The 27,812-nt window shown below is 43.7% G+C and overlaps 1 protein-coding gene across 3 annotated transcripts in view; it reads right to left on the bottom strand.

Moving 5' to 3' along the window:
- CDKAL1 (CDKAL1 threonylcarbamoyladenosine tRNA methylthiotransferase) overlaps positions 1–20,457 on the bottom strand; it is a 1,191,002-nt gene extending 1,170,545 nt beyond the window's left edge. Inside the window, exons 1-3 of one of the 3 annotated variants that reach the window (XM_073631142.1) lie at positions 20,421–20,457; positions 17,752–17,783; positions 17,491–17,651 (exon numbers count right to left, since the gene is read on the bottom strand). In XM_073631142.1, the coding sequence (XP_073487243.1) occupies positions 17,491–17,648 (158 nt within the window). In that variant the 5' untranslated portion in view covers positions 17,649–17,651; positions 17,752–17,783; positions 20,421–20,457. Of the gene's footprint in view, positions 1–17,490; positions 17,652–17,751; positions 17,784–20,303 lie in introns of all 3 variants that reach the window. The other 2 variants (XM_073631141.1, XM_073631143.1) reach the window with 2 other exon arrangements.
- Positions 20,458–27,812: the final 7,355 nt, after the last annotated feature.

Genomic DNA, 27,812 nt, shown 5'->3' with positions numbered 1-27,812 from the left:
GGGGCGAAATCTCCAGGCTCTGGTGTAAAGGAGGGGACTCTGCAGGCTCTGGTGTAAAGGGGAGGACGGGACTCTGCAGGCTCTGATGTAAAGGGGAGGAGAAGAGTCTGCAGGCTGTGATGCAAGACGGGGGGGGGGGGGGGGGGGCTTCACCGCAGGCTCTGATGCAAGAGGGGCCCTAGGAACCTTGATCATAAGGTGGGAATGTGGAGGACTTCGATTTTGAGGGGAAATTTGTGGATTCTGGTGTAAAGGAGGGAATGCTGGGGACTCCTATTTAAGGGGGAATTCTTTGGACTCTGATGTAAAAGGGGATCTTGGTGTGAAGAGGGATTACTGAGGACTCTGATGTAAGAAGGGAATCTGGGCATCCTAATGTATAGGATAATGGTGGGGGCTCTGATGTAAGGAGGGACTTGGACGCAAGAATGGATTCTGATGCAAGGGGGACTCTGGGAACTCCGATGTATTTCTGGGGACTTTTTTTGTAAGGGCAGCTCTGATGTGAACAAAGGGTTCATGCTGACTGCTGCACTCTGTTTTGTAGGTTACTTATTCCTGACCCCTGCCCACTAAACATTACGTTGTACGTTATAATCCTGAGGCTCCTGACCAAGGTGTCCATTGTCTCAACAGCTGCTGGTTATAATGATGTTCTTGTTTATAGTATTCTCAGACAAAAAAATATAGATACATTTTTGTGTGCATAAAAGCATATGTAATGGAAACGATTAATTTAAAAAAATAAAATGACCCCTTGTCCTGAGGTTGGTGTGTTATGAGGCTGTCAGTTGTGGTACAGTAATTAGGAGTGCAGTGTATAAAAGTGACTTGGCAGAATCTGGCCTTACATAGTTAGCAGAACTTATTTTTCTGTTTTATACCAGGGTGCCCAAAGTCTTTCATAATCAACATGTTCAAACTTTGTCACCTTTTTGAGTTTTTAATTTGGAAAGCCAAGCAGATTACTTGTTATGAGTACTGTTAATGTTTACATATTGTTCATAAAGTTTAAATATAGGTTTTCTTAATTTTTCAGAAAAAAAAAAAAAAATAAAAAAAATAATTCTTGGAGGTTGGTAACCCTGACCTGAACTCAACAAGGGTGACCCCTTTACTTTATAAGCAAGAGCCTTGTAATAATAAGAGTATCCATGGTTTACAGATAAGTCCCCATCAAGTGAAAATGTAAAAATATCTTTAACCACTTGCTTACCGGGCACTTAAACCCCCCTCCTACCCAGACCAATTTTCAGTGCTAACGCACTTTGAATGACAATTGCGCGGTCATACAACACTGTACCCAAATTACATTTTTATCATTTTTTTCACACAAATAGAGATTTCTGTTGTTGGTATTTAATCACAGCTGGGGTTTTTATTTTTTGCTAAACAAAAAAAAAAAAAAAAGGGAAGATGGAAAATTTTGAAAAAAAATAAATCACGTTTCATAGTTTGTTATAAAATTTTGCAAACGGGTAATTTTTCTCCTTCATTGATATACGCTGATGAGGCGGCACTGGTGGGCACTGATAGGCAGCACTGTTGATGAGGCACTGATTGGTGACACTGTGACCCCTTACTCCGATCTGTGATCAGCCGAGTCTCAGACTCGCTGATCACAGAGTGCTCCACACGCACCCTGCAGGGGGCGCGCAGGCCGCTCGGGCACAGGAGGATGTCTATTGACGTACTCCCGGCAAAGTAGGTCCACGCTGTAGCCGTCATTCGGCTATAGGGCGGATCTGAAGAAGTTAAATGCTTTAAGGTTCAGGTTACCTCGTTCCCCGTTAGCGTGTCCAATAAAAAGGCTATATTGCGTAAACCACCTTCCCTCCTCATAATCTAACTGCCAACTATTTATAGAAGTAATCAGTAAGGGCTCTTTCACACTTGCGTTAAATTTTAAAACAGCATAAAAGCACCTATTGCGTTAATGAACATTTAGGATGTGTTGTACAGGCGGTCAGGTTGCGTCAGGCGAAACTTCTCAAACGCCATGTGTGTTTTTGTTTTTTTTGTTTTACAAGGCTAAAATGGGAAATAATCACTTGTGATGCTTTGCAACCACACCGTGAATTCAACAGGCGCATTTAACCACTTCAGCCCCGGAAGAATTTACCCCCTTCCTGACCAGAGCACTTTTTGTGATTCGGCACTGCTTTGCTTTAACTGACAATTGCGCAGTCGTGCGACGTTGTACCCAAACAAAATTGACGTCCTTTTTTTCCCCCACAAATAGAGCTTTCTTTTGGTGGTATTTGATCGCCTCTGAAATTTTTTATTTTTTTCGCTATAAACAAAGAAAAGAGCGACAATTTAAAAAAAAAAAAAAAAAAACGCATTTTGTACTTTTTGCTATAATACCCCCATTTTTTTTTTTTAAACTATTTTTTTCTCAGTTTGAAAAAAAAAATATTTGCAATAAGCGTATTGATTGGTTTGCGCAAAAAGCGAGTTATAGCGAGTACAAAATAGGGGATAGATATATAGCATTGTTATTATTTTTGTTTTTACTAGTAATGGCGGCGATCAGCGATTTTTATCGTGACTGCGACATTATGGCGGACACATCGGACAATTTTGACACATTTTTGGGACCACTGACATTTATACAGCGATCGGTGCTATAAAAATGCATTGATTACTGTAAAAATGTCACTGGCAGTGAAGGGGTTAACACTAGGGGGCGATCTAGGGGTTAACTGTGTTCCCTGGGAGGTGATTTTAACTGAATGGGGAGGGGACTGACTAGAGAAAGTGACGGTTCGTGGTTCCTAGCTAATAGGTGCACACGATCTGTCACTCCTGTCAGAACAGAACAGGGAAGTGTTTGTTTACACACACTCGTCCCTGTTCTGTGTCTCCTGGTCACGATCGCTTGTAGCCAGCGGTCATCGCGACCGTCGGCCATGAGCATCGGCACCCCTGCTGTGCAGCCAGCGAGCGACCCCACGAGCCGACGTATAGCTACGACGGCTTGCGCAGGGGAGCATAACTGTGGCGGTTGGTCAGGAAGAGGTTAAGGTGCGTTTCAATAGAAGTGAATGGAGGCAGTTGCAAAGCATGAACGCCTGCCAGACTCTCCAGGTGTTATTTTTGCAACGCGAAGCAATGCTAACACTGCAATGTGAACACCTCTATTCGCTCCCTATTGTGACAATTTTGGATGGGATTGGATAGGCGTTTGTAAAGTGTTAAAATCGCGACCCAACAGCCAATTTTTTATTTCAACGCATGTCTGAAAGAGTCCTTATATGCAAGAATTTTAGGCACTGTCAGGAGAAAATGATTAAAAAAATAAATATAATAGCTTGCGTAGCTCTTAATCATGAAACTTTCTAGAAAGTACAGTAAATATTTGGTTTGACCACCCTTTGCATACACTCTGTGCACATAAGGCAAGTTGTATTTTTGAGGATTCCTTTCATTATTGAACTACAGTGCGCTCGGTCAATCCAAAACATTAATAAACCTCAAATCGTAATATTTAAAAAAAGTACAAGTGAGGTTTGGGCTTTTTTTTTTTTTTTTAGGAGAATATATGTGTGCACAATTATTAGGCAACTATTAGTGTGCAGAATTAATATTCAACTAAAATGGGAAAAAAAAAAAAAAAAACTACATACAATATAAATATATACACACACATATACATGTATAGCCACACAGTGGAGTACTTTGATGCATGTGATGGAGCATTGTCCTGCATCAAAATCATGGTCTTCTTATAAGATGGAGACTTTTTCCTGTACCACCGTTTGAAGAAAGGGTCCTCTAAAAACTGGAAGATTTTGACTTCAACCCGAAAAGGTCCAACTAGCTCATCTTTAATACTACCAGCCCATACCACTACCCAGTCTCCACCTTGCTGGCATCTGAGTCAAAGTGGAGCTCTGTGCTCATTACTGATCACGCCACAGGCCCATCCATCTGGTCCGTCAAGAGTCGCCCTCATGTCATCAGTCCATAAAACCTTTTAAAAATCTGTCTTCAGAGATATCGTGGCCCAGTCTTGACACTTTAACTTGTGTGTCTTGTTCAATGGTGGTCAGGTTTCAGCCTTCCGTACCTTGGCCATGTCTCTGTGCACTGAATACTTTGCATTTCTGGGCACTCCAGGTAGGTTGCAGTTCTGGAATACAACAGCACTGGAGGATAATGGGTTCCTGGTAGCTTCACATTTGATTCTTCTTAAATTGTAGTAGTAAATTTGTGTCTTTTTTTTCTCTCAACATATTTCTTGCAACCCTGTTGACTATTTGCAACAAAACATTTGATGGTTCTGTGATCACACCCCACTATGTCAAGCAATTTCAAGAGTGCTGTATCCCTCTGAAAGCCTTTTTACAATTTTTGACTTTTCAGAGTCAGTTAAATCCCTTTTTTGGCCCATTCTGCCTAAGGAAAAGCAGCTGCCAAATTATGCTCACCTTGCTATAGGGCAGGGGTATGCAATTAGCGGACCTCCAGCTGTTGCAGAACTACAGGTCCCATCAGGCATAGCAAGATTCTGACAGTCACATGCATGACACCCAGAGGCATGATGGGACTTGTAGTTTTGCAACGGCTGGGAGGTCCGCTAAATTGCATATCCCTGCTATAGGGGGTTGATCACCTTAGGCCACACCCTCCGTCATTACACAAATACACATTGCCTGATATGCTTAAATTCAATAAGCATTCAAGTTTATACAGCTTGGAGTTGGACAATATGCATAAAAATTTGCGATTTGATCAAAATCCTCACTTGCCTAATACAATTGTGCACACAGTGTATATTACACCAGTTTCAGAAGATACTTGCAATGATCCTAGAAAATTTGCCACTGCAGATTTTAGCTGCTTGTCTTGGCAAGCAATCCCAGATTGGTTTGATGATGCTGAGAACAGTATGGGCCCATATCATCAACTGCATAATTTTTGTTCTTATTTTTTCTGAAAATAGTTTTCTGTGATTTTGATTCTGCGTTTGGGATCCATGTCATAATGCAGAACGAAGATGGAAATGATGAAACTCCCTGATGCTATTTGCTTGATGAATATGAATCTGTACATATGAATAATGAGGGCGCCATTAAATCTGACCAAATTCAACTGCATTTGAACAATGCAGCCTTACACCGCAGGGAATATTCACTGTACTTCACGGACAGACATTCCTGTGTTTTATTTTGGTGGCTGCATTAGCTTTCTATTTTTGGGCCTTTTCCTTCCTTTTTATTTTTAGATGGTGACCCAGACAGTAAAGCTAGCCATAGATAGATAGATAGATAGAAATACGGCTATTTTAGCAGGGACAGGACAAATTTTTATCCATCTATGCTCATTTCTGTTAGAGAGGAGTCAGTCTAATGATCGATCGTTTTATCAGCTCCAGCAGTGATCAAGGCATTCTGACAGGAAATACCTCTTTCATTGAACTTTAAAAAGGAGGCTCCTTCCCACATGTTGTCAGTAGTAGTAAAGAATCTCCGGCCCCAAGCTGGAACACATAATCACAATATGGTTAGTCACAGCATACAAAAAACAATAGGGTGGGTGGTTGCTGTGCCTAAAGACTTTTGGAAAACAAGTTACCAGTAAGTCTAACTTGACTTTTCCCTTAACATCTTTCAGGACAGCACCTGAGAGGATAAAAGACACTTAGTCCCTAGGGAGGGACCACAGCCTGCAGACCTTTCTGCCAAAAGCCTGATCACCTACTGACAGAAGATAAAGTCTGTAATGACGGACAAGCATTAAGTAACTTGACCAAGAAGCCGCCTTAGAAATTTTATCTGGGGTGGGACCAGCTTTTTCTGCCCATATAGTGGCTTGAGCCCTTGTAGAGTGAGCTCTAATTCCCAGCGGGGGAGATAGACCCATCTGAGTGTAGCTGATTTAAGCCATTTGGCAATTGACTTCTTCGATGCTTGGGGGCCTTTTTTGTTTCCAAAGAAAAGCAAAGAGTCTAAAAAGGACCTGAAATCTTTCGTTACTTCCAAGTAATGTAATAAGGTCCTCACATCTAGGTTGTGAAACTGACCTTCCTTTTTTCCCTGAAGGTTTTGAACAGAAGGTTGGTAGGATGATCTCCTGTGACCGGTTCTGAAATATTGCTACTTTTGGCAAAAATCCTGGATCTGTCTTAAGTACAATCCTATCTGGGTAAATGGACAAAAAAGGTTCCTTCATGGATTCTTCTTGCAGATGTGATTGCAACTAGAAATACAGTTTTGAAAGTCAAATTCTTTAGAGAGACAGTTTGTTGTGGTTCAAACGGTTCTTTTGAGAGGGCTTGCAGAACCACTGAGAGATCCCATTTGGGAAAATGCTTAGCCAGAGCTGGTCTGGATCTGGTAAGTGCCTTGAAAAATCTTGTGACCAAAGTTTCTGAAGAAACTGATCTCGCAAGAAAAACCCACTTGCACTTCAACCAATTCAGCCCCGGAAAAGAATTTACCCCCTTCCTGACCAGAGCAATTTTTGCGATACGGCACTGCATCGCTTTAACTGACAATTGCGCAGTCGTGCGACGTTGCACCCAAACAAAATTTTTTGCGCTATAAAACAAAAAAAAGTCAATTCTGAAAAAAAAAAAAAAAGCTATATTTTTTACTTTTTGCTATAATAAATATCCAATAAATTTTACCAAAAATAACGCAATAGGCGTATATTGACTGGTTTGGGCAAAACTTATAGAGTCTACAAAATAGGGAATAGATTTGTGGCATTTTTATTATTAAATTTTTTTTTTTTTTTTAATTAGTAATGGCAGCGATCTGCTATTTTTATCGTGACTGCGATATTATGGCAGACACTTGACACTATTTTGGGACCATTGTCATTTATACAGCGATCAGTGCTATAAAAATGCACTAATTACTGTATAAATGACACTGGCAGGGAAGGGGTTAAACACTAGGGGGCTATCAAGGGGTTAAGTGTGTCCTAGGGAGTGATTCTAACTGTTGGGGTTGGTGGGCTGCCTAGGACATGACAGCGATCACTGCTCCCAATGACAGGGAGCAGTAGATCTCTGTCATGTCACTAGGCAGAACGGGGAAATGCCTTGTTGCCACTCCGTGAAACGATCGGGAGACACCGGCGGACAGAGGGCACGGTCACGGAGCATGCGGCGGCACGTGCGCCCACAATTCCGCTTCTTACAGGGGACGTACCTGTACGCCCATTTGCGCAGCCATCCCATTGTGCTGATGTATATCGTCGTGCACTGGTCGGCAAGCGGTTCAGAGTGCTAACTGCAAGACCCTTGTCTACACCCTTTTGTGGAATCACAATTATAGTGGAATCGGCTGGAATGGGGGAAAGGTATACCCCAAGGGAAAATTCCAAGGGTGCGCCAAAGCGTCTATTCCCTGAGAATCGTTGTCTCTGAAGGGAAAAGAATTGCGGGAGCTGTGTGTTTTGCCTTGATGCAAACAGGTCCACTTGTGGATGGCCCCAGGTCCTGGTGATCAATGCAAAAACCTCTGTATTCAGGCTCCACTCTGCCTCCTGAACCTTCTGCCTGCTAAAAAAAAAATCTGCCACTTCGTTTAATGTGCCTTTGAGAGTAACTGAAGAGTTTTGCTTCTCATGCCTCCCTGTTTGTTCAGGTAGGCTACGGTAGTGGCATTGTCCGATAGAATCTGGACATGGAAACCTAGGAGGTTTGGAGAGACTGCTTTTAGCTCTGTAACGGATCGTCCCACACTCCACTTGAGTGATTCCGTCAGTATACCACTTCCTCCCAGTCTGGATACAGATATCAGATATTCCAACCGCCCCCAAGCACAAAACAAGACGAGACTTGCTTCGCTGCTAACATGGACTCATTTATTATCACACATGGACACAGATAAAATAACTCAGAGGCTCCACCCCCCCCCCCCGCACCCTTGGAAAGGAGGGCGGGTTAAACTGTCCAAAGACCATGGACACACAGGTCAGGTGTGTTCAAACTTCTCCTCAGTAAACAGTCTTATCAGCAGGGGGGCTCCTGGAGGAATCCCCCCTCGCTCCATAGAGATACACATCCCAAATGATCACAGCAAAGAGTCCACAACAGAATGAGACAATATACAAGATTGAATCAGATTAGTACAGATCAGACTGGATTTCTCCTTCACCAAAGAGTATTGTTCCCTTAAAATCCAGGGCTCATAATTAAAAAGGCAAGAGGCTTGCATTCAGTCCTCTCCAAAAGACTCTGTTCCGGCTAGGTCTGTCACAAGCACTCTCCAATTTGTGCCAAATCCTGACCCATGTGGGCCCCCCATCCCCACAAACTGGCGTCTGTTGTCACAATTATTTTAGTCAGGAAGGACCAAAGTAGACCTTTCTGCAACAAAGACAGTTTTTTCCACCAAAGTGTTTGTTAGATTCTGGTAGGGATCTTTACCATTGTATCTAGAGTCTCTGTCCTGTGGTTCCATACTTTGAGAAGGAACCTCTGGAGTGGCCTGAAATGTAGTCTTGCCCATTGGATGTGTGGCATAGTCGAGGTTAAAGTTCCCAAGGCTGACATAACCTTTCTGACCGACATCTGCTGATTCATTTGTAGTAGAGTTTCTACATTATGGACCTTGATTATTTTTCTCTTCCGGGAGAAAAATTCTTTGTTCCACTGAATTTATTTGGTACCCCGGAAATTTTACTTGCTGAGCTGGATTGAAGTTTGATTTCTGAATGTTCACTATCCAACCCAAGGAGCCCAAATGACTGCGGGCCTTGCCCAGATCTTCTTGCAACTTTTTCCTGGACGGGCCAAAAGAAGAGGAGGTCGTCCAGATATGGGATTACAGCAATCCCCTGAAGGCGGAGAGGGGCGAGGGCTTCCGCCATAACCTTTGTAAAGGCTTGCGGAGCCGATGAAAGGCCGAAAGGAAGGGCCCTGAATTGCACATGTAGTATCCTCTTCCCCATATTGACTGCCAACCTCAGGAATTTCTGGGACCAAGGCGCTATAGGAATATGTAGGTAAGCATCTCAAGTCAATCGATGCCATAAAGCATTCCTTGGTCAGCATACTCCTGACCACGAAGATTGCGTCCATACAAAAAAACTTTGTATAGGACTGACTTGTTCAATGGTTTCAAGTTGAGTATCAAACGGAATCTTTCTGATGTTTTTTTATCATCAGGAATATGTGAGAATAGAATCCCCGATAACGTTCATCTGGAGATACCGGTGTCACAACCCTTTGATGCATCAGATCCTTTAAAAGGATCTTCATAGCTAGGACCTTTGTTGAATCCCTTGGTAGGTTTGTTACAAAGTAACTTTCTCGAGGAAGAAAGGAAAACTATTTTGTAACCTTGGGACAGGATGCTCAGAATATATCGATTTTTTGTTACGCTGGCCCAATGAGAGAGGAAATTTTGAAGCTTTCCTCCAACTGGCAGCGACAAGTCATTGCGTTTTGTTGGTTGATGCAGGAGGATGGAAAAGGATATTTCCTTTGCCCTTTCCCTTCTGCGACGACCAATTTCTTCACTTCTCTTGGGGTTTGGTATTTTTTTTCTTGAGCCCTTTGAGATCGAAAAAAAACGCCTAACTGGCTGTTTTTTCTTTTTAACTGGAAATTACTAATTTTTATCTGCTGTCCTATCTAGGACCGAATCTAAGTCAGGTCCAAATAGTGAATCTCCCAAGAACGGTAACCCACAAAGCTTATTTTTTGATGCCGCCAGGTCTTTAGCCACAGTGCCCTCCTGGCCGAGTTAGTTAGCGCTGCAGATCTTGTTGTTATTCTAATCGAGTTTGCTGAAGCATCTGAAATAAATGCTACAGCCGCTGACAAAGTCGAGAAAGAATCCAGAATTTCTTGCTTTGGTGAGTCTGCTATAATATGGGCTTTGAGCTGATTCACCCAATATACCATATTCCTGGAGATACAAGTAGTCGCCATAGCTGGTTTGAGATTGCCCATGATGGATTGCCAAGTCCTTTTAAGTTGTCGATTCATCCTTTTATCCATGGGATCTTTTAACACCCCCATATCCTTGAATGCTAAGTCAGTTGATCTTGAAACCTGGGAAAAGGCTGCATGGAGTTTTGGGTTTTTATTCCAAAGTGCCGCTGGGTCTTTGTCAAATGAAAAGCGCCTTTTAAGGGCTTTAGAAAAAAAAAAAAAAAAACACCTTAGTTAGACTTACCAGTGACGGTATTTCTACGAGCCTTTCAGGACAGCACCTTGGAAGATTAGCATGGCACCTTGGAGAGAGCGCAGCTCCACCTCTTAGACAGGAAACACTGCGTGACAACGCCCCTTTAAAAAAGCAGCTGCTTCCAACATGCCGTCAGTTGTTACCGAGAAATCCTCCGACATGCTGGAAAATATAATCAGACAATTACCAGGTCCTATAATTATACTTTACATATGATAACCAAGGGAGGGAAGTAGGCTGCTGTCCTGAAAGGCTCGTAGAAATACCGTCACCGGTAAGTCTAACTAAGGTTTTCTCCCTTCGCCTTTCAGGACAGCACCTTGGAGAGGATAACCGAGAAACTTACTTCAGGGTGGGACTGCCTGCAAAACCTTCCTACCAAATGATTGGTCCGAGGCTGATAGTAGATCCAAGCGGTAGTGCCTTATGAAGGTCGAAAAACTGGACCATGTGGCAGCCTTGCAGATTTGCTCAGGAGATGCCCCGGCCCTTTCTGCCCATGATGCCGCCACTGCTTGAGTAGAATGAGGTAATACCCCTTCCGGAGGTTCCAGACCCAAAGATTTGTAAGCCTCTTTAATGGCCTGCTTTAACCATCTTCCGAGGGTGCTCTTGGAAGCTTTACCTCCTTTGTGAGTACCTTCCATTAAAACAATGAGTGAAGATGACTGATTTCCTTTGTTCTTTCCAGATATTTAAGCAGACACCTCCTGACATCAAGGGTATGGAAAGCTTCTTCTCCTGCTCCCGAAGGTAAAGGACAAAAAGTAGGGAGAATGATTTCCTGTGTACGGTGAAAAACTGAAGCCACCTTTGGTAGAAAAGCTTGATCCGTCCTTAAGACTACCCTATCCTGTAGACATCTCATAAAGGGCTCCTTAATTGAAAGGGCTTGTAACTTACTAATTCTACGTGCGGAAGTTACTGCTACCAGTAAAATAGTCTTTAACGTCAAGAAACTTAATGATGCTTTTTCTATGGGTTCAAACGGTGCCTTAGTTAGTCCCTGAAGAACTAAAGATAAATCCCACTTGGGAAAACTAACAGGTCTAGGCCTTACTTTTGTCATTGCCCTAAAAAATCTGATTATTAAAAGGTTCCCCTGACAGGGTTCTTTCCAAAAAAACTGATAAAGCAGCTACCTGCGTCTTGAGCGTACTAGCTGCTAACCCCTTCTCCAATCCCTCTTGAAGAAATTCCAAAACTGAAAACGAGGTACGAAAATCAAAGTTTTTACTAGAACACCAAGAATTATAGATCTTCCAGACTTTAAAGTAAATGTCTCTCGTCACTTTTTTTCTACTTGCAAGAAGGGTAGAAATAAGCTTCTCTGATAAACCCTTCTGTCTTAAGATTTGTTCTTCAGAAACCAAGCTGTTAGTTTGAGGTAAGCTGGATCTGGATGAAGAATTTGGCCCTGACTCAACAGGTCTGTCCTGATTGGTAATCTCCAAGCAGGTTTCACTGAGAGGTTCATCAAGGTTGAAAACCAGGGTCTTTTTGGCCAATAAGGAGCTATTAATATTAGCTCCGTGGACTTCAATCTGAATTTGGCTAACACCCTTGGTATCAGTTGAAACGGGGGAAAAGCGTAGGACAGATGGAAGTCCCACTTGTGTGCTAACGCATCTACTCGGAGAGCTTGATCCCGTCTCTGAAGAGAGAAGAAGACTGGTATTTTTGCATTTTCTTGTTTTGCAAAGAGGTCCACTTGGAGATAACCCCAACTCTTGGAAATTGTTTCAAATAATTCCTGATTGAGAGACCACTCTGCTTCCCTTATTTCTTTCCTGCTGAGGAGATCTGCTAAGGTGTTTTCCGTCCCCTTCAGATGGACTGCTGATGGAGAGGCCACATTGTTCTCTGCCCATCTTAGGATCTGATGCGCTAGACCCATTTGGGTTTTGCTTTTTGTGCCCCCTTGCTTTGTTAAATATAATACTGTCGTCATATTGTCTGACAATATTTGGACATGTTGATTCACTAGAAATTCCCGGAGGGAGAGGAGGTTTAAGTGAACAGCCTTTAACTCTCTCCAATTTGAAGATCTTCTCGCTTCTGGTTTGGTCCAAACTCCCTGAATCATTTTTTCTTCCAGATGAGCTCCCCATCCCCATGCGCTGGCATCTGTAGTCAGCCTTCTGGTTACCGGAAAGACCCAAGGAAGCCCTTTTGAAATGTTTCCTAGGTTCCTCCACCACCAGAGTGATCTTTTTGCTCTTGCCCCCATGTTGAATTTCTTCTCCAGAGGTTCCTGGTATGACCAATTCATCAGAATATCCGATTGCAGAGGACGGGCATGCAACCTGGCCCACTGTACCGAAGGAATTGCTGCTGTCAACAGTCCCAGAGCGGACATGGCTTGTCTTACAGAGATCTCTGCGTTGGATTGAAGTGTTTTCAGGGTCAACTCATATTTTCTCCTGGGGTAGAAAAATTCTCTGTTCTATCGAGTCTATTTCATACCCCAGAAACCTTACCCTTTGAGATGGAATTAAGTTTGACTTCTGAAGATTGAGAAGCCATCCCAAACCTCTTAGATGCGAAACTGCAGGTGCCAAATCTCCCCCCCCCCCCCCAGATTGACTGCAAGACGCAGGGGCCTTTGCGATGGGGGCGCTATTGGTATATGTAGATAGGCATCTCTCAAATCGATGGAAGCCATATGACATTTGGGGGTTAGCAAGTTCCTCACTGAGAAAATCGTATCCATCCTGAATTTTTTGTATTTTATGGATCGATTTAGAACCTTCAAATTGAGAATCAGGCGGAACTTTCCTGATGGCTTTTTTACCAGAAAAATGTGGGAGTAAAACTCCTTCCCCTCTTGATCTTTCGGGACCTGAGAAATTGCCTTCTGTTGCATCAGTTCCTGTAACAGAGACTTCATGGCCAGAGCCTTTTCCGGATCCTTTGGCAGGTTTGTGATGTAAAACCGATTTGGGGGGCTTTGTGAGAATTCCAATTGATAACCCTTTTTGATTAACCCCAGGACAAAAGGACTGTTTTTTCCCAAATTGGTAAGAAGTCCTGTAGTCTCCCCCCTACTAGATGGTCATTGTTTTTTAGGGGTTTGTTCTGGGGTTCTAAAGAGTACCCCACCGCTACCTCTTCCTCTCTGAGAAGACCAGGGTCTCTTCTGTGTGTGGTCCTTTTCCTTATCGGCTTGTCGAAAAGGACGAAAATTTTTCCTCTGCTGTACCAATTTCTTCTTCTGTGGAAAAGCTTTCTTCTTATCTGCTGTCCTGTCAAGGACAGTCTCCAGTTCTGGCCCAAACATCAGGTCTCCTGAAAAAGGGAATTCCGCACAGTTTTTACTTTAGAAGCTGAATCCCCTGTCCAGGTCTTTAACCAGAGTGCTCTTCTTGCTGAGTTAACAAGCGCAGAGGACCTGGCTGAGATTCTGATAGATTCTGCAGAGGCATCTGCCATATATTTTACTGCCTTAAGCAGGGTAGGGAAGGACTCCAATAAGTCTTTTCTGGAGGTACCTGCAACAACATGATTTTTAAGTTGATCTAACCAACACTCCAGATTCCTAGCCACAACTGTAGCCGCCATTGCTGGCTTAAGATTAGCTAGAGATGAGTCCCAGGCTTTCTTCAGTAGCCCATCTGCCCTCTTATCCATAGCATCTTTGAGAATACCCATGTCCTCAAAAGCTAAGTCAGTTTTTCTAGATACTTGAGAAAAAGCAGCGTCTATCTTTGGTTTTTTATTCCACAACAGTTCCTCATTCTCCTCAAAAGGAAACCTCCTTTTGAGGGCTTTAGAAAAAAAAACTGTCCTTTCTCTGGATCCTTCCATTCCTTTTTGATAGTGTCTGTTAACACTTTATGCACAGGGAACACCCTGTGTTTAATTTCCTCAAGCCCCAGGTACATCTTGTCATGCACGGACAGCTGAACTTTTTCTTCCTGGATCTCCAGGGTAGTATAAATTGCCTTGAGTAATTCATCCACCTCCTCAAGCGAAAGCTTATATCTAGATGATCTTAACTCTTCTTCCACCTCCTCCTCCTCTGAATCAATGGTTGAGGGTGGAATGCTTTCCCTTTCCTCCTCCGACTCACTTTCTACCTGTCTGGAAGTGGACTGAGGGAAACTGGAGTGAGAACTCTGTTCTTGGCTGGAACTCTGGCCGCGCTTTACAAGGGAACGCACTGTCCCTAGGGCCTCTGCTAATTCCTTCCTCACAGAAGATAATAGCTCTTTGCACTCTTGTGAGGATTCTTCTTTTACTAAATCCACAATGCAGGATTTGCACAGTGGTTTGGGCCAAGAGTCCCTTAAAGGATTTTTGCATGAGGGGCACTTTCTCCCTGTTCTCTCTGATTTGGCAGTAGCTTTCTGAAACAGAGAAACAAGAAAAAGCCAGGTCCTTTAGAACTAAGGCTTCAGAGAAAAGTAGTACCTCCAGCCAACACCCTAAGTGCCCAGAGTCTCACTCCTTTGCTGAACTGCTAATGGAAACTGTTACCCTATAGCAGACAGCAGCAGGTTTTGAAATAACCACATAAAAGATAAAACACCCAGTGATATAAAAAGGAAAGAGGTGTCACCGCACCTCTCCTACCTGGGCCTGGCCGGGAACCTGGGCGCCTGCATCTGCCATTGCTGCTGACGATTCCGCTGTCTCCATAGTACAATCCGCAGCTGCTGCACTGTGTACTAAGCTACATGTGCCAAACAAAAGGAAATCCCGGCCAGAGGACCCGCCCCTTCCTCCTGCGTTCCAGCAGCAGGAACCAATCGCTGCTATGCCCCGCAGGAAGTCTCCGCCCACCGGAACTGGCGTCATCCGCTGTCCGGGATTCGGCGCCGCCATGCAGAGGCCTGGCATGGACGCTCTTACTGAGCACAACCGCGGCCCCCCGAACACTCCGGGTGGAAAACTTCCGGCAGACCATTACTCCTGTGAGCCGGAGAAGGAAGGGACACCGGAGCACCCACCTCACGTGCGGGAGGGAGCTGGGCTGGTCTGAGTACCCAAACATGGAGGTCCTGCCAAAACCCTCTCCTTGGAGAGAGCGCAGCCCCTCTGGTTCCCCAAACAGTGCTTCCACCATGGCGGAGGAAACACTAAATCTGATGGCATGGTGGAAGCAGCTGCTTTTTAAAGGGGCGTTGTCACGCAGTGTTTCCTGTCTAAGAGGTGGAGCTGCGCTCTCTCCAAGGTGCCATGCTAATCTTCCAAGGTGCTGTCCTGAAAGGCGAAGGGAGAAAAAAAAAAAAAAAAAGGCTTTCTTTCTGGTTCTGCCCATTACTTCTTAATAGCCTCAGAAATTATGGAGTGCACAGAAAAAGTATGATTTTTAGGCTCACTGAGACCTGCGAACATCCTGTCACGCAGAGACAAATTCTATATATATTTTACACACACACACAGAGACCCTAGAGAAAAATTGTGGTTGTTGCAATATTTTTATGTATAATGTGAAATATGTTGTTACACTGTGAGAATTGTGAGAGAATCATAGAGCTGCACGATTCTGGCCAAAATGATAATCATAATTTTTTTGCTTAGAATAAAAAATCATCAAATCAACCAGATGGAAGGGGACGGATCCCCTTCTGTTTCTTTTTAGTGGATCGGTGGGTGCAAATGACCATGCGTCGGTTTACATCTGCCGCAACAGAGATGAATGGAGGGTCCGATTGGGTTGGACCTATCCCTTGAAAAGGGGCCCAAGGCTGCTTTCACAAAGATGTGCGGCAGTTTACCAGCACCGCGCAGTGCACCTGTGGCTTTACTGTGGGTTAGCTGCACTTTTCCATAGACCTCTATTCTATCCTGCACGTGTGGCACACTTTCTAAAAGCACACCAAACCCACCTGGTAAGAACAGAAGTTTATGACTCAGTGCAGGTAACCTGAAGGTGCACTGCACTGCGCCTGTGGATCGGTTTGGAGAAGCCCAGTAACCACTGCAGAACAGATATGCCCATATATACACTTTATTTAGTAAATCAAAAATTACCCTTAATAACAGGCTTCCATTCAGGTACCACCAGCTATTGCTGTCCCAGGCGGAGTACATTTGGTATCACTCTGCTTGTGACAGGAGCCGGCGCTATACAGGAAGCATGCGGCTCTGCTCCCTCCACAGCCGCTTACTTCCTCTACTGCTGGCTTCATTCAGAACACTGATGCTCTGGGATGGCTCTATCCCAGCGCAGGAGATCACGGGCCACATCAGAGGGCTCTTCGGGCCACTGGTTGGGCACCCCTAGCTTACAGACTCCAGGCACACCCGGTCTGAGCACCTAGAAGGGGGTCCAGTAATCACAGCCAACAGATAAAAAAAAAAAAAAAACATTGCGGTATGTACTCCTGAAGGGTTCTCGAAACACAAAACAAACTGAGGTACAAGGGAAGGGAGGGGCCTATTAAACTCTGATTTGTGTTTCCTGCAGAGGGCAGAGCCAATCATCTCTCTAAGTAAGCTGTCCTGGAAGATGAAGGGGGAATATCACACTGAAATCAGAATATAATGCGATTTCCCTTGTCGTGCAATTTCGTGAACCCCGGCTTGAGAACTTCAAAAGTCCACTGGAAATTGCAGGATAATCGCATTAGAATATTGTAAAGTAAAATGCAACACAAATACGCTGCAATACCGCATATGCATTTTTCATACAGAGCAGGTTGAAAGTAGCCTAACTTCACTGCGATTCAAAGTTCTATGACAATAAACATGAATACTCCTAAGTGGTGGATATTTTTTTACAAGCACTATACACACACACAGTATGTATATCCTAAAGAACAGCCTTTGTTTTCAAAAGGAATAGCTAAAACATACATATTAAAAGGTGTACATAAAACCATTTTATAAAGTTCAAATTTAGGGTTTAAACCCAGGTAACTTTTTTCTACCAATGAAAAACTAGGGAGATGTCCCTTTACTTCCTGTCCTGGCAATGCAATAGAAAATAACACTTTGCAAAGAGAATAAAATTACTGGGTTAGAGTCTTCGTAGGAACAGATGTCCCCACTGCAGGTTGTTTCCTCACCTCTTGCTCTAATTACAACTCCAATGGATTTCTTCTCACTTTCCGTCTCTGAGATATTGGTGAATCTTGCCAGCAAGGAAAGAGAAAGCAATAAGATTTGACTGGGGCTCTAGCCCAGAGCTCAAAACTTTTGCAGACTGAGTTTTGGAAATTAAGATATTTAGATCAGCTATCAGAATTATAATAACACAATCTTTAATTGTGCCGTTTCTGTTCTTGTGATGATCTACTCTTTTTCCAAACATTTGGAAAATGTTTTGCCAATGCAAACCCTTAAAGAATAGAAAAAAAAAAAAAAAAAAAAAAAAGAATTATAATACCTGTCACTTGGAGGGAGCTCCTCGGTTGTGTTTTGGTTTCTTTTCCGGACCCGGGGAACAACATTTTGTCTTGCAGACTGCCGGTCATGTGGTTTAGGGTCTGCTGCTGAGACCATGTCTTCAATGTCATCAATTATTGATTCACAAGAAGCAGGCATGTTCTGCAAACATACACAGGAACATGGAACTGGTAAGGAAACCTACTCAGTACAGCTTAATTTGCGAGATATAAGAATTTGGTTTTATTTGTATAGCACTTACAGCAAGCCTTGTAGGTGACTTTCACACAGTATCTACATTGCAGAAGGAAAAAAGGTCAGTAAATAAAATCCACTAACATGAATATCCTACGCAAGACAAAACAATTAACATGTGCCATGTAAAGCACATAGAAGAGATAAAATATTTAGAATATTTAGTTATTTTTTAGATAGTGAGAGGAAGCAGTCACAGATCACCAAGGGAATCTGTTTATAATGGAGAGCCACCTATCAGTGCTGCCTATAAGGGCCCATCAGTTAGTGTCCATCAGTGAAGGAGAAAACTACTTATTTACAAATTTTTATACCAGAAACAAAGAAAAACTTTTTTTTTTTTTCAACATTTTCAGTCTTTTTTTATTTAGGGGATGCTAGTGACTGAATACAGGGGACTTCACATTACAGGGGATGCTGGCAGGCTGAATACAGTGGGGGGGACCTCACATTACAGGAGATGCTGGCAGGCTGAATACAGGGGACCTCGGTGACTGAATACAGGGGACGCCACATTACAGAGGATGCTGGTGACTGAATACAGGGAACCTCACAATACAGAGGATGCTGGTGACTGAAAACAGGGGACATATTACAGAGGATGCTGGTGACTGTATACAGGGGACATATTACAGTGGACCTCACATTACAGGGGATGCTGGTGACGGAATACAGGGGACCTCACATTACAGAGGATGCTGGTGACTGAATACAGGGGACCTCACAATACAGAGGATGCTGGTGACTGAATACAGGGGACCTCACATTACAGGGGATGCTGGTGACTGAATACAGGGGACCTCACATTACAGAGGATGCTGGTGACTGAATACAGGGGACCTCGCATTACAGAGGATGCTGGTGACTGAATACAGGGGACCTCACATTACAGAGGATGCTGGTGACTGAATACAGGGGACCTCACATTACAGGGGATGCTGGTGACTGAATACAGGGGACCTCACATTACAGGGGATGCTGGTGACTGAATACAGGGGACCTCACATTACAGGGGATGCTGGTGACTGAATACAGGGGACCTCACATTACAGGGGATGCTGGTGACTGAATACAGGGGACCTCACATTACAGGGGATGCTGGTGACTGAATACAGGGGACCTCGCATTACAGAGGATGCTGGTGACTGAATACAGGGGACCTCGCATTACAGGGGATGCTGGTGACTGAATACAGGGGACCTCACATTACAGGGGATGCTGGTGACTGAATACAGGGGACCTCGCATTACAGAGGATGCTGGTGACTGAATACAGGGGACCTCACATTACAGGGGATGCTGGTGACTGAATACAGGGGACCTCACATTACAGAGGATGCTGGTGACTGAATACAGGGGACCTCACATTACAGAGGATGCTGGTGACTGAATACAGGGGACCTCACATTACAGAGGATGCTGGTGACTGAATACAGGGGACCTCACATTACAGAGGATGCTGGTGACTGAATACAGGGGACCTCACATTACAGGGGATGCTGGTGACTGAATACAGGGGACCTCACATTACAGAGGATGCTGGTGACTGAATACAGGGGACCTCACATTACAGAGGATGCTGGTGACTGAATACAGGGGACCTCACATTACAGAGGATGCTGGTGACTGAATACAGGGGACCTCACATTACAGAGGATGCTGGTGACTGAATACAGGGGACCTCACATTACAGAGGATGCTGGTGACTGAATACAGGGGACCTCACATTACAGAGGATGCTGGTGACTGAATACAGGGGACCTCACATTACAGAGGATGCTGGTGACTGAATACAGGGGACCTCACATTACAGAGGATGCTGGTGACTGAATACAGGGGACCTCACATTACAGAGGATGCTGGTGACTGAATACAGGGGACCTCACATTACAGAGGATGCTGGTGACTGAATACAGGGGACCTCACATTACAGAGGATGCTGGTGACTGAATACAGGGGACCTCGCATTACCGACCTTATTGTAGATGGCATGGCGGAATATTGAAGGGGGGGTGGTTATCACATTACAGGGGATGCTAGCAGCTGAATAATGTTTATACAATCATCTGGAAACATATAAGGATTTGCTGGGTGATACGTGATCACGTGTAATCAGTGTATATCCTTGCTGTTTGATAGGCTGTGGAGTCGGGGGTGTGTTAGGTATAATTTAGGTTCACCAAGATAAGATGCCTTATGTTATGGATAGGAGTCATGCCTTTCCATGGTGCTGATGGCGGCCCTTCTGCACCAATGGAACACAGAAATCCTTGTCACAGCCTGCCTATGATACAGGGACAAGCCCAGCTCTGGAAGACACAAATACTGCGTGGTGTGCTGTCACCTACTACAAATGGGCCCCTCTGTCTATGAGCACCCTAAGGGCAGGGAAGGGGTCCCTCTTGTGCCCTCACTAGGAGAGCATAAGATAACCTGGACTTTAACGACAACTACGTATCCTGTAACAGAGAAGACACGAGTGCTGGCATACAGGCGGGAACAGGAAATGTCATCCATCGGCTCTGCACACAGCGACAACCATTCTCCCCTCCACACTCACCAGGCTATTCTACGGCTCTTCCGCTTAGCACCGACACTTCCAAACCAGACCCAACACACAGCTAGCAGAGGCTTCACTCCAAACTTTCCACCACTGACACCATGCAAGTTTACCCACGTGTCCAGACTCCGCCCCTCCCGCTCTACGGTGTGCAGCGTGCGGACACACCTACTAGAAACGCGAAGCGCTCTCACATGTACTATACAGAGCACATTGGGGTGCACGGTGGGGTGCCCTTTTTTTGTACATTGCATTACAAAAAAAAAAAAAAGACTTCTAAATGGGACACAACATGTATTGTCTGTACCCTTAGTAGCATCCCTAACACACACTAATACTCAAATGTTTTTTATTCCAACCTAATATACACCAACCCTAACCTTTGACCCTAACCTTCACCTTAACTCTGGTCCTATACCCAGCGAAGTGAGCATCATCAGATGATACACAAAGATGAAACAAATCTCCCTATATAAGTTTTACATGTATAGCTGCTGTTTGCAGCTTTATATATTCTTTAACCACTTCAGCCCCAGACCATTTGGCTGCCCAAAGACCAGAGCACTTTTTGCGATTCTGCACTGCGTCGATTTAACTGACAATTGCACGGTCGTGCGACGTGGCTCCCAAACAAAATTGATGTCCTTTTTTCCCCCACAAATAGAGCTTTCTTTTGGTGGTATTTGATCACCTCTGCGGTTTTTATTTTTTTTACGCTATAAACAAAAAAAGAGCGACAATTTAGGAAAAAAAAAACACATTATTTTTTACTTTTTGCTATAATAAATATCCCCAAAAATATATATAAAAAAACATTTTTTCTCCTCAGTTTAGGCCAATAAGTATTCTTCTACATATTTTTGGTAAAAAAAAAAAATCGCAATAAGCGTTTATTGATTGGGTTGCGCAAAAGTTTACAAAATAGGGGATAGCTTTATGGCATTTTTATTAATAATTTTTTTTTTCTACTAGTAATGGCGGCGATCAGCAATTTTTATCGTGACTGCAACATTATGGCGGCCACATCGGACACTTTTGGCGCTATTTTGGCACCGTTCACATTTATACAGCGATCAGTGTGATTAAAAATGCATTGATTGCTGTGTAAATGTGACTGGCAGTGAAGGGGTTAACACTAGGTGGCGCTGTAGGGGTTAAGTGTGTCCTAGGAAGTGATTCTAACTGTGGGGGGGGGGGGCTATGTGTGACGCAACACTGATCACCACTCCCGATTACAGGGAGTGGTGATCAGTGTCATTAGGCAGAATGGGGAAATGCTTGTTTACATCAGCATTTCCCCGTTCTTCCTCTCCGTGAGACGATCGCGGGTATCCCCACGGACATAGAGTCCGCAGGACCCGCAATCACACTCACGGAGATCGCGGTGGGCACGCATGCGATGCCACGGCGGCAAATTTAAAGGGACGTACCTGTACGCCCATTTGCCTGTCCGTGCCATTGTGTGAATGTATATGTACTTGCAGCGGTCGGCAAGCGGTTAAAAAGTGCACATGGTGTTAGAAATTTTTCTTCCTGTTCCAGCAGTAGGAGTGTAGTCTTGGTATACACTGTGTGTAAGCTGATTGGAGGAAAGGCACAACCCCCCACTACACATAGGAAGAAATGTGCAGAGCTGTGAACAGGCAAGCTCTCTGCTAATCTATTTATATCACCCACCGACATAAATTTCCAGCTGCTTTTATCTCCAGTGTTGGAGAACTTGTCAGAAGTTATCATGCTGATAACAGAAGAACAGAGCAGCAGAAAGACACAGGACTTACGCCCCTTTCACACAGGCTTGTCCATGTACGGACTCCGCTTTGCTCAACAGGGATCGATCTGCCAATCCCCGCTGAGCAGGCGAATTACAGGTCCGTCTCCGCTCACTGTGTGGAGATGGAGCTGTCAAAGATCGGATGGGAAACAGACCGTCTGTTCGTTTTCATCCAAACCGATTCTCCAGACGGATGGAAAATAGGGTTTCCATCCGTCTGGATTTTACAGACAGGATCGGATATCGGCGGATGTCAGCAGACATGTCACCGCTGAAATCTGCCGCTCTATAGGAGTGCATGGAGCGTCCGCCTGCAAAACTGACAGGCAGACCTGATCGGAGCGTCCTTGTGAAAGGGGCCTTAGAGCTTTGGAGACAGATATGTAAACACTACAGATATATGTGCCTAGGTCAGATTTCATGAAATACGGTTTACATCCTTGATCTAGCTTATTTTTTGTATTAAGACTTCAGGCGCTAAAGGGCTAAATATAGTGCCTGAAAATGCCTCCCCTGCAGCCCCAGTGTGAAAACCTTTCACACTGAGGTGATGCACTTGCAAGATTTTAGAAAAAGTCCCGCAAGCAGCAACTTTGGAGCAGTTTAGGAGCGGTGTATACTCCGCTCCTCCACCTCCCCTGCCCATTGAAATGAATGGGCACCACTGCTGAAGCGCCTGCAAAGCGCTTCGGCAACAGTGCTTTTCGGGCACATTTAACCCTTTCTTCACCCACTAGCGGGGGTTAAAAGCGCCCCGCTAGCGGCCAAAAAGCGCCGCTAAAACTAGCGCTGTGAGTGTGAAAGGGGTCTAATATTATATTAATGTTCTTTGTTTACTTTTTTTCTCCTGGAGTAAGTAGAAGAGGATACAATGTATCTTTTTCTCTGTTCCAGAAGAGAAACATGTAGGGACAGGCTGTACAGTGGCTGATAACTGTAAGGCTATCCCAGCATTCAGGGCCAGGCCTCCTGGTTCCCAATCAGTCTCTTGGTGAGAGCCCGATCTCTGTACTGGGAGCGCACTGTGCAGCGCGCTCTCAGCACAAACACAGGTAAGGCCCGTACACACGATCTGACTTTTTGACAACAAACATGCAAATTAGCTGTTTTGGAGCAACATCCGATCGTGTGTACACTCCACTGGACAAACTTTTTCGGTTTTCATCGGACTTTTGTTGGCTGTGCGAACGTACAAACTTTCCGGCACCAAAAGTCCGATGGAGCAAAGTCCGATTGTGTGTACACAAAAACCATCAGACTTTAGTCCAAAGTACAAACATGCATGCTCGGAAGCAAGGACCAGCACGAAGTGGTGGGTCTTGTAAAACTAGCATTCGTAATGGAGATAGCACATTCGTGACGTGTCAAATTATGAAATTTCTAAATGCAGCACACCATTCTCTTCTTCTTTTTAATGGCTTAATAATAAATCTGCTTTGCTGGTGATACTGACAGAGTACAGACAAACATATTTTACATAGGATTTGTGTTCTAGTGATATCAATAAAAAAAATTCTTTTTTTTGGCCATTTTGTTTATTGTGCATTCACAACATAAATAAAATTACTAAATTATTAGACATATTCTCTGTCATCACAATTCAAAATTAGAAACCAAAAGAGCAAATGATGCACAGAAAAATAAAAAAATATAGCCTATTAAATCATACTCAAATCAAAAAATACAACATGCTAAATTAGTAGCCCCTAAACTCCCCAGACCACTGGCCTTGTTGTGGATCCTGGGGCTGATTTTACCATGACCACCATGCTGCTGAGGTGGGTGGGCTTTCTGGGGTGGGTGGGCACGTTTGCTGAGGTGGGTAGGTTTGCTGAAGTGGGTAGGTTTGCTGGGGTGGGTAGGCTTGTTGTGGAGGAGGTGGAGGTGGATGTGTGTGGTCCAAATGACACACATGTGATTTAGTGGTTAGCTCTCGCTTCCTGGCCTTGCCGAAGAGCTGGATGATTATACCCTCACATAGCTCCCTTTGATCTGCGTCAAGCTCACGGAGCTAATTAGCAGTAAAACAGCCAAACCCTTCAGCACTATCGGGTGCTGTGGTGATCACAGATGTAGCCCTAGTTAAGAACTCAGCTGTGGCCTCATCCAGGTGTTGGCTCTTCCTGGACCTTTTTTTTGGGAGGACGCAGGGGAGGGATTCTGCACTCAGTTGTCATCTGGCTGCTGGGCCCAGCCTCTTCTTGGCTCAAAAGTTCCTGTGTGTGTAAAACCAACATCATTTTAATTTTTGGACATCAATCACAAACACTTTTCAGGTCATGACTTTTTAATTTGGAATGTGTCCAAATAGTAAAGTCTATCATTCTGACTCCAGCATTTCTCATTCTTGTCCTAATCCTTTTTGGCCACTACTGTCTATTGATATGGAACTCACTTTTTTAAGACAACAAATTACTATGCATTACTACCATCTAATTAAATCATTTATATTTTTAGGCAAGCTTCTAAACAATGCTATACCTGGGTCAAGCTGAGCTCCTCCTCCTCTTCATCCTGTGTATGATCAGGCTCAGTATCGGTGGCCTCAGCTGATGCAGAGGGTAGTGTAGAGAGAGATCTGCGTGGTACAGTTTGATCCGACAAAAAATGGAGGCTGTTGAAATACCACAGCTTGGGAACATAGACATCTTCAGCTGCTGCTCCTGATTTTTTTGATTCGTCAATCTTCTTTCTTTCCCTGTTATACATGCTTCTGAGGCCCCCAGTTTTGGACTTTATCAAACTGTAGGTTGCTCTGGGGTACACAGTCTTCGCAAATTCCACCAGTTTATCAATTGCTGCCATCCTCTTGGTTTTATTGCAATAATCTTTATGTTTGACTTGCCACAGACACGTGAGCTCTCTGTATTGTTCGATAAACTGGCTAAGGAATTAGTGTGATTTCAAAGCTGACTTCATCATTTTGGTGACAAGTATCAGATGTATGCAAAACAGAACACAGGACAAACCATAATGGGTGGCCTATAGCTCATAATCTGGTCACAATATAGGCCTTTATTTAAGCAGTAGGGATGGGCTGTATGTTCGGGTCGAACATGAGTTTGACTTGAACATAGGCTGTTCACTCGTTCGCCGAATAGCAAACCGTTTATGTTGTTTTCGGCAAATTCGAAAGCAGCGGAACACCCTATAAAAGTCTATGTGAGGATTTTAATGGATAATATGCAAGCTAATTGCCAAAAAGTTTGGGAACCTGGGTCCATAGACTTTAATAATGTTTAAAAGTGAAACAATAAAAGTGAAATATTCCTTTACATTTCGTAACTGGGTGGGGGTTGGGTGGATGTCTATAATATGCCTGTAAAGTTGTGCATGTTTTCCATATGTAAAAACAGTTCGAGAGCAAAATTACATTTCCAAAGCAAAAAACAGTCATTTAAAAGTACTAGCGGTAGCGACAGAATTTAGAAATGTACCTTCTTTTTGCGGCTACTCTCGGATTCTGTTCGTCTCACGCCTAATCAGAATGTTAGGTTACATCACACGCTCGTTCAATTGATATACACTACCTTGGCCCGAAAACTCCGCTCTCCGAATGTCATGACACCTTCGTTCGTACCGCGTGTTAGCTTGACATGAAACTCCGCTCACGTCGTCCACCTCTGATGTTCTTTTTCTGTAATATTCTCCGCCCCTTCTCTCTCACAGATGTGTGATGTGTCATCTTCTAGTGGGGAGGAAAGGCCAGAGGCACAAACATCACGATCCAGGAGGAGATGTAAGGCCACCAACATGTCCTTTGCTGAAATTGTGGAGATGGTGGACATTTTACACAGGGAGGATTATGATGGTTAACATGGTCCATATGACCATCCTAATTTACTAAAGGACCAAATCCTGTCTCGTGTCGTGAGGACTCTGGACCGCAAGTTTGGGGTACGGCGAAAGAAGGACCAATTGAGGAAGCCCTGGTCCGACATATAAAACAAGGAGCCGGATCAGTATCTCAAAATAAAGAAGGTGCTTCGAAAAAGTACGTACTTGTCGCGTGTTCCTATTTATGATTATTCACTTGCATGCTGCTCTATGTGTTTTTCTTTACTGTTGTACTTAATCGTTCGTAGGTAGGAAATAACTTTCGTAGGGACAAACAGTGATCGTTTGCCAATAAATACGATGTCTTTAGCTGATATAGGGTTATGACTGTTTTGGTCATGATAATTTGTCTGATTGAACGAAGTTTAAGACATTGTTTTCTAGATGTCTTTGAAATTTGAATTAATTGCTAAATAGATTCAGTGGAATGTAAGGAGAGGACACTCAGTAGCTGTTTACACATCTGGACTCAGGAGCACAAGTGTGGGACACAGAGAAACTTGGCCAAAAAAGGTAAGTATTGCATTTTGGGGAAAAGGGAATTTTAATCATGTCTTCAACTTGGATCTCTTCCTAAACAGACAATTGTACACCACTTGAAAGCAATGTTTCATATTCCTATTTCTGGCCACAAATATCTGTTACTAAATATACCTTTTGTTTCTTTCTCATAGGGGATAAAAGACGCAGACAACAGGGTCGGGACCCCCAACCTTGCCAGGACCCCCAACCTCGCCAGGAACCCCACCTCAATGTGAACTGAGCACCAGCGTCACTGAGGATGTGGAGGAAAGAGGGGTGGAGAAAGTGGGAGAGTGTACCCCACCAGGTGAGTGTCTGACACCCCAGCTTCTGGTAATCTATGCATGCCTGCATATTTCTAAATACATGTTTTTTAACCCATTTTTAGGTGATGTGCTGGTTGTGGAACAAGAAGCAGAACGTTTCACGACGGACAACGCCGAAAGGCTCATTGGGCAGATCATGGCCTGGAATGGCGAAATTGATGCCATGCGGAATCGCCTGGACATCATGTAGCAGGATATGAAGAACATGATAGATGTTTTGGGTAGAATATAAACCCTTTTTAGGTCCAAAAACATTTATCATGTTCTTCATTTCCTGCTACATGATGATGTCCACATTCCAATTTGTATACATTGAACTTTGTAAGTTCCCTAGTTGTCTGTTATGTTTTTAAACATGGCTATTTTTCCAAAAAAAAAAACATATATATATTTTCTTTAAAAAAAAGAAAACATATGTGTGATATTTGCATAGTTTTTTGAAGTTGAACTTTGCAAAGGTAGTAAACACAGACAACAGTAGTTCAAAGGAAATATTATTTTATTAATAAGTCAAATAATTAATCAGCAAGTAAATTTTGCTGCCAAGGCACTGCCCCTCTACTGACAAAGTAGTCCATATATTGTTCACGGACAAGACGGGCATTCTGGGAGCCCAAAGCAGCTTGCGCACTTTCCAGAGCTGGCATCACAGCCTCTTCAGCTGGTTGGGAAAAAGGCTCATCACTTTGCCCTGAGGCAATGTAGCTGGAAGCATTCCTCCTTAAGAAATTATGGAGGATGCAGCAGCATAAAACTACATGATTAATTTTATATTCTGCCAAGTTTATGGCAGTTAAAAAGAGCCTAAACCTACTGGAAAGGATGCCAAATGCATTTTGCACGACCCTTCGGGCACGAGAGAGCTGATAGTTGAAAATTCTTTGTTCTGGGGTGAGGTTCCTCATGGAAAGGGTTTTAGAATATGTTCCCCCAAAGAAAAGGCCTCATCTGCCACAAAGACAAAATTTAGTCACTCAATATTGTCCTGAGCATTTGGCAAATTTAAGGTCCCTTTTTGTAGACGATCATAAAATTCTGTACGCATCATCA

Source organism: Aquarana catesbeiana, linkage group LG05 (genome assembly GCF_042186555.1).
Source record: "Aquarana catesbeiana isolate 2022-GZ linkage group LG05, ASM4218655v1, whole genome shotgun sequence".
In the NCBI taxonomy this organism is placed as follows: domain Eukaryota; kingdom Metazoa; phylum Chordata; class Amphibia; order Anura; family Ranidae; genus Aquarana; species Aquarana catesbeiana.
The sequence above is the reverse complement of the archived record's forward strand: the minus strand, read 5'-3'. Positions and strand labels throughout refer to the sequence as shown.